The 8,009-nt window shown below is 37.9% G+C and overlaps 1 protein-coding gene across 1 annotated transcript in view; it reads right to left on the reverse strand.

Moving 5' to 3' along the window:
* LOC122625580 (dnaJ homolog subfamily C member 16) overlaps positions 1-7,699 on the reverse strand; it is a 51,148-nt gene extending 43,449 nt beyond the window's left edge. The window contains exon 1 of the mRNA XM_043805668.1: positions 7,485-7,699. Within this exon, the coding sequence (XP_043661603.1) occupies positions 7,485-7,578 (94 nt within the window). The 5' untranslated portion in view covers positions 7,579-7,699. The remainder of the gene's footprint in view (positions 1-7,484) is intronic.
* Positions 7,700-8,009: the final 310 nt, after the last annotated feature.

Consider the following 8,009-nt stretch of genomic DNA (forward strand, 5'->3'; position numbering starts at 1 on the left):
CCTACTAAACATGAGAGAACGCTATAGTCGAATTCCCCGACTATATGCGTGATTCAGCTAGAGGAAGTGCGAAGGAGAAATTTCAACACTGACGGTTGTTGGCGGTTTGTGGTCGTTAGAGTGGGCGTGGCAAAACTTTTTTTGGCAAATTGATAGAAATTTACAAGACTAATACAAAAATGAAAAAATATCAAAACATTTTTTAAAAATGTGGGAGTGGCAGCTTTGGGCGGTTTGTGGGCGTTAGAGTGGGCGTGCCAAAATTTTTTTTGCAAATCGATAAAAATTTACAAGACAAATACAAAAATGAAAAAAAATCAAATTATTTTTAAAAAATGTGGGCGTGGCAGTTTTGGGCGGTTTGTGGGCGTTAGAGTGGGCGTGGCAACATGAATCGAGAAGTCTGTATGCTTAATCTGATGCTAATCTTTTGTAGTTCCTGAGATCTCGACGTTCATACGGACGGACAGACGGACAGACGGACATGGCCAGATCGTCTCGGCTATTGATCCTGATCAAGAATATATATACTTTATATGGTCGGTCCTTCTGCCTGTTAAATACTTTTCAACGAATCTACGAGTAACGGATATATAACTACGGCAGCAAGACTGATAATTTAGAAACGAATTAAAAAAGAAAACAGGAAAAAAAAAGATGAAAACGAATAAAGGCCCAAAAACTAAGGTAAAAAGATTCCTAATAAAAATAAAATTTGAAAATATATCTATGTATGATTAAGCGATATAAAAAAAATGTAACATATAATTCATAAATGAGATATTGAAAAAAAAAATAAATTAGAGATAAAAAACAAAAATAAGATAGTATATTCTACTTAAAAAAAAAAGCTACTAAAAATAGACAGATTAGAAACATGTCTAAGGCAATTGATTTAACATTAGAAAGGGACTGCGATCTTTACAAATATTGAGCCAATTTTACACGTTTATAAGCGTGAGGGAATTTAAGGATGCTTAGATCGACAAGTTCGCATTACCAGCAAGCCCTCTATACCATTGCTCGAAAACAGAAAAAGCAGTAGAGTGAGTTTAACAAAAAAACCACAGAGGATAATATTTATCTAGCGAATACAAAATTATTATTTGTCAGCCTGTACCGCTAATTTATGTCTTATTCAGTCACCCTCATTTGTGACTTGACTATATACTTAGTTGCAATACCAATACCAAACAAATGCGCATGTAGAAGACATTTTCGAATCTTATATTCTAACTTACGGTTTAATGAAGACGTTCATCACGGTACAAAATAAAAGAACTTAATAATTACTGATTTAAAATTTAAAATTAAAAATGTAACATCAACTTCTCACCGTCACCAGACAGTAGGTGTAGTCGAAAGAAGTCATAGAACTTTAGATGAATACATAAGATCTTACATATCGGTTGATAACACTGATTGGGACGTATGGCTTCAGTATTTCGTCTATTGTTTTAATACAACCGCCCTAATGGTACATAATTATTGTCCATATGAATTAGTTTTTGGAAGAACAAAAAATGTACCCAAAAATTTTAGTAGTAGCATAGAACCGATCTATAATAAGATGATTATGAGAAGGAAAGTAAATTTAGGTTGAAAGTAGCATATAAGAGAGCTATAACTACGCTAGAAGAGCATAAAAGAAAGAATAAGGAAATTTAAGACTTAAATACAAAAAATTTAAAAATAGCAGTGGGAGATAAAGTTTTATTAAGAAATGAAGTAGGTCATAAACTAGAATTTAAATATACGGGACCGTATAAGGTAGAAAGTATAGAATATACAGATAACATATTAATATCAGGAAACAAGAATACAAAACAAAAAGTCCACAAAGATAAAACAAAAATATGTTATTCATGATACACAAATTTAAAAATACATATACATATAAGCAACGAAAAAAAATATATAAATATTGGGCTGTCCAACCCAAGTCCAAGCGTAACGTGAGCATCCACTTGAAGTCTAGCGACGCTGCACGTCGCGACGAATCAGCATTCTCACGCTGGCCAAAGCGCTGACCGCATACCATGTGTGCCCATATGTAGCACTCCTTCCCCTCGGCGACAATTCAAATATATATAAGCACCGCTGCTCTGCAAACTATGCCGTCAGCGCTGCTCCTCGATTTAAGCTAATGTAACTTCTGTATGTAGATCCTAAGAACATTCAAGAATTATACATTAAGTGAAGCGGGACTGCCCAGCTTTCAAATAAAGTCAAAAATACTTTAAACATAAACTTTTGCGTTGTGAATGGTTTCTGAAGGCAACAGGAACATATCTACCATTAGAATGTAGAACCATTTTATTCAACTGAACTTCTACAATAGAAGAACCATCTTATTCCACTTCTACAGACCATACGTTTTGCTTAAAGCGTAATAAACGTTGGCCCGCATGGCAGTTGAACAGAACGTGGCGCGTCTTTGCCGATCGATTCATATTCTTAAGTGTACATACTTCTTATTAAATAATACCAACAGTATTCCTCGTTGGGAACCTATCGATAAGGTTTAACATAAATAATATTTGTCGTTTTACACATATTGAATGTAGGAAAATCGAATTAAATTCTACGCAAATTTTGCTTCCTAAGAACAGTAGTGGTTTCGTATAATCAAATTGCATCCTTGGACGGTGCCTCCTCAAATTAAGACAACGTCATTGAAGAAAATGCTGTCGGTGTAGTAAACAATATCTTTTGTTCAATATGTATAAGTTCATCAGCATACTTAAAAAGCATATTAGTATCACTGAGTAATAATAATTATTCTTATAAAGCATATCTCAATATACTCTGCCCGACGCATACCACATTCAGGGACAAGCAAATAAAAGACAAAACCATAGCTGTGCAAAGTTTCAATACCGAAACAAAAAACAATATCCTATATAGCCTCAGGAAATCCGCCTACAAGATAACGAATAGTCAGCAGTAGCTGACGAAAAAGTAAAACATTCTGATGATGATCTTCCGGAATACGAATTAATTGTGGAAATGGATATTGTAGGAAGACTTTAAATAGACACCGGGGCTTCCAAAAATTTTATTAAACAATTAAAAGGATTAAAAAATATCATTCCTGAAATTAAACCCCTCCATGTCGAATCAATTCATGGTAACAACACCAAAAACAAAAAGTGTGTGATGCTTTTTTTTAATACAAATACAATATTTTTCTTATTACCAAACCTCCCAAAATTTGATGAAATAGTGGACTTGACTTACTTAAACAATCTCACTTTGTACTTGATCTAAAAACAACAAGAGAGAACGCTATAGTCGACTATCTGATACCCGTTACTCATCTAGTGGAAGTGCGAAGGAGAAATTTCAATACTTACAGTTTTTGGCAGTTTGTGGGCGTGGCATAGGTCAACAAACTTGCGCTGCGTGTATGTCTCTGGAGTCTGCATGCTTAAACTCAACTCTCCAGCTTCTACGAGTATACTAGTTCCCGAGATCTCGACGTTCATACGGAGGAACAGACAAACGGACATGGCCAGATCGACTCGGCTATTGATCCAGATCATGAATATATATTCTTTATATGATCGGAAAAAAACGGCAAGTTCGAATTGTGCAAACTTCCTTTTGGACTAAAGAATGTGGCCAGTATTTTTAAAAGAGCCATCGACGGTGTGCTCACGTAAGAAAATAAGGAAATGTTATGGCTACGTCGATGACGTAAGTATCTTTTCAGAAAACCAAAGCGATCAAATCAAACACATAGCATGGGGTGTTATATAAATTGTTCGAAGCCAATATGAGGGTTTTAATCGAAAAATCAGATTTTTCAATACATGTTCCTAGACGGTAGATGTAATTCGTAACTATGAACACCCAAACACACTATTTAATGTAAGATCATTCCTGGGCTTAGCAAGCTACTATGTGTGTTTCACTAAGGACTGCATATATTGAAAGACCTAAAGGGCAAAAATGTCACGGTAAGCGCTAGACAATTCAATAATATATCAATTTATATGAAAGTCAGCGCCAGGCATTCGAAATGTGCAGATGCTACAACCAGATTACAAAAAGGCCTTTGATTTGAAAACAGATGCTTCTTCCTTAGGTTTAGGTGCTTTCCTAATTCAGCAAAGAAATACAATAATCATTATATCAAGAACTCTAAAAGCTACGACATTAAATTTAGCAAGAAGCGAAAGGAAGCATTTTTCTATAGTGTGGGCTCTTAAGAAACTACTTCGGGGTCAAAAATGTATATATTTTTACAGATCTAACCTCTGTGGGGCCTCGTAGTGTAGCGGATAGCGCAAATACCTGTCAAACACGAGGTCGTGGGTTCAAACCCCACCCATGACGGGAGCATGGCCACACAATCTTTCCTCTCAAAAAGTACTATTATTCCAGTATAATTCCATTCAAAATGCCTAATGCAACAATCTTCGGCAACTTCCTCTTGCCAAACCGCCTTCACCCCCTCTCCACGCTATATGGAGTAAAGCGGGGTCCCACTACATAGTTACCAAGTGCACCCTGTGTTCTGCGAACAGCAACAACACCCAGCAGGGCCTGACGCGTTACCAGACTGTTCGCTTTTATACGACTAGCAAAATCACCGTAGACGCCACTCCCCGATGACGTTAGGGAGCAGCCCCACCACTGGGATAAGCCGCATCTGGCCAATCACCAGATCGGTCGAAAAACCTAAAACCGATTACCGAAACAAATACGAGAAAATTAGGCTCTCGTAGAAGCCATAAGTTCCCGAGAGGAATAACAAGGAATTAAAAACCTCTAACCCCTAACTTTCACCGTCTCAGATCGTATCGATGTGCACAATGCCCGAAATTGTGTACTATATTTCCACTGTGATGAAAAGTGACAAAATCTAAAAATATGTAGTTCGGTGGGAGGTGCTATATAGATGCAGCGTCTATGCGGTCGTATCCTGGATATTTCGATTTCATCAAACTGATGATTTTTTGTTGAATTTCATCATTCACAATTTCTGGTATTGGTAAGTCTGGTATTTGGCGAAAGCTGCCTTTTAAGTGTTCAGCAAAAGCGTTTGCCTTTTCCTGACTAGACCAACACCATATACATGTAGTTGTATTAACTGGTGCTATCCTCTTTACTGGATTCTTAAGGTATTTGGTCACTTTCCAAAGACTTTGTTTTGTGTTGATAGGCACAAGATCGACTAGATATGCTTCCATATCTAGAAGGTCTGTTTAGGTCTTTACATGCTCGATTGTATGCAGCCTTGTCACTCCGGAGTCCGCTGATCTGCCAGACCCTTCTTAGTCTTCTCCTCTCTCTTACCATAGTAGCTAAATCTGTTGACCAGAGGTAGTTATCTCAGCGGGCTATATGATTTGCCGCTATAGTGACTTCAACCGTTGGTGTTGCAATGGTAACGACCAAGTGGATCATTCTGACTCTCTACCGCATCATCAATTTCCTCCGTACTTTGGATTGCCGGCTGAGAATCTACGTGTTCTTTCAGCCAGCTTTTATAATTGATGATACTTGTGTAGCGCCTTATAAGCTTCACTGCGGATGAGGTCTTTATGTATTAACTTTTCAAGAGGATCTTGACCATGTTTTGATCCGAAGAGGTGGAAATTTCCAAGATACAGTCCAAAAGATCAGGACTCCGTGCGGGGTCAGTAGCTGGGTCTTCTTTAGTTCCTGGGTTCTTTAGTATGTATCCCTAATACATTTGAGAAGTATGCTTCCTTTGGGGTTCACAATCCCTGGTCCCCACCATGTGTGCTTGGCGTTGAAGTCTCCGCTATAATAAACTTGGGTTTCCACGCTGTTCAGCTCCGGGGACAGAACGGGATAGCTTATTGCATACCGTGTCGGCAAGTATGCTCCTGCAATACAAATCTTGCCTGACTCCTGGCACTTTGAAACCGGTCCAGCTGCACAGGCTCCAGCTCCTCATATCTCATACCGCTCCTCACAATCACTGTGGCTCCTCCTCTGATCCTTTCAGAGGGGTGCATATCATTTATTAAGCCTTATCCAGGGATTTTGAGATACGACCTCGTTGTGAAGTGTGTCTCCGAAACCAGCATTATGTCCAACTCATTTGTTTTGAGATAGTACTCCACTTCGGGCTTGTTCCTCGACAAGCCGCTCCAGATTACTATCTGAGTGTTTAAGGACATTGGGTGCTCCTATGGCGGGATCTCCTTGAGCTGACCGAACATGGTGTTCATCATCCATGCACTTCATCAGCTTTTTCTGCATCTCTGCCTCTCAAGCACTAGGGCCTTGTTGATTAAGCTAGTGGTTTCCGCTGGGCAGCATAGCTGAAGCCAGAATGTGTATTAACCTCTTACCAGGCATATGTGATGACTTTTGGTGCTGGAATAATAGCCGAAGTGGGATCATTGGCTTTACTTTTGGCTTTGGGTCAGTCCTCTTTTTGGCTTCAGTATAGGGTCGACACCCTTGATATGACGCTGTGTGCGCCTCTTGACAGTTTTACGGGTATTTACACGTAAAGTAAAATGGTATACTAGATTCGTTGAAAAGTATGTAACAGACACAAGGAAGCGTTTCCGACCATATAAAATATATATATTCTTGATGAGGATCAATAGCCCAGTCGATCTGGCCATGCCCGTCCATCTGTCAGTCTGTCTGTCCGTCCGTATGAACGTCGAGATCTCGGGACCTATAAAAACTAGAGAGTTGAGATTAAACATACAGTTTCCAGAGAAATAGACGCATGTTGCGTTCATGTTGCCACGCCCAATCTAATGCCCACAAACCGCCCGAAAGTGTGCACAGTTTTAAAACATTTTTAAATCTTTTTTTATTTGATTATTGTGTTTTCCAATTTCTATCGAAATGCCAGAAAAATGTTGAAAACGCTCTTTCGCAATTTTATTAGATGAGTAACTGGTATCTGCTAGTCGTGGCACAGCTTTGGGGGATTTGTCTGCGTAGGCGTCACTAGAATCTGCATGCTTAATTATTACCACTTAATGTTCCCAAGATATCGGGAATCATGCGGACAGACAGATCCTGATCACCAATCTTGTTGCCACGCCCAATCTAATGCCCACTAACCGCCCAAAAATGGAACGCACACATTTTTAAAAATGTTTTTATATTTTTTAATTTTTTTATTAGTATTGTGAATTTTTATCGAATTGCCAATAAACATTTTGCCACGACCACTCTAACGCCCGCAAACCACCAAAAACTTTCAGTTTTGATGTCTCTTCTTCGCACTTCCAATAGCAGAGTAACGGGTAACAGATAGTCTGAACTCTTGACTATAGCGTTCTCTCTAGCTAAACTGCCAATTTTTTTTTTTTTTTTTTTTTACCAATTTTAACCGATATTCCAGAAAATGAAAACAAGTATGAGTAAACGATAATGAGGAACGGGTTTCTGCTAGTCGGGGAACTCGACTATAGCATTCTTTCTTCTTTTAAATTAGAACGGGAATGATTTAATTTTGAAGTTGCAATATTACTTACTTTCCATCATGTTCTGCGATGATATTCGTGGTAATACCAAGAATTGATTAGTAGATACTATATTTATCAATGTTTGAGTTGGAATTTCTTGCATACAAATACTTGCTGTATAGCTCGTCGTATCCTCATTAAATAAAATTAGTGTATCCAGGCTTGTATTGACGTTAAACCTAGCTATTATGTTACTCGATTTCCTATTTATCGTATTCACAAACCTGTAATAAATAAAAAATATTGTGGTTTATTTAAGTAAATAGTTTGTTTGAAGGGTTTCTTTTAAAATTTTTAATGGTTTTTGTTGAGCTATTAAGCTTTTTTATTATCTATTTTTGAGAATTAAAAAGACGTTTTATTTGTATCGATTTTTAACGATGTTTCATTGATTCAGCAAAATTTGGCATCGATGCGTGCATGTAAAGGTTATGTAACAGAGTGAAATGAGCTACTTAAATGGAGCGCGAACAACAGATTGCTAATCTAAGCTTAGATGCTCACGCACGAAAGCTGAGGTGCCATAGAGACTAA

The sequence above is a fragment of the Drosophila teissieri genome, unplaced genomic scaffold, assembly GCF_016746235.2.
Source record: "Drosophila teissieri strain GT53w unplaced genomic scaffold, Prin_Dtei_1.1 Segkk125_quiver_pilon_scaf, whole genome shotgun sequence".
NCBI lineage: Eukaryota > Metazoa > Arthropoda > Insecta > Diptera > Drosophilidae > Drosophila > Drosophila teissieri.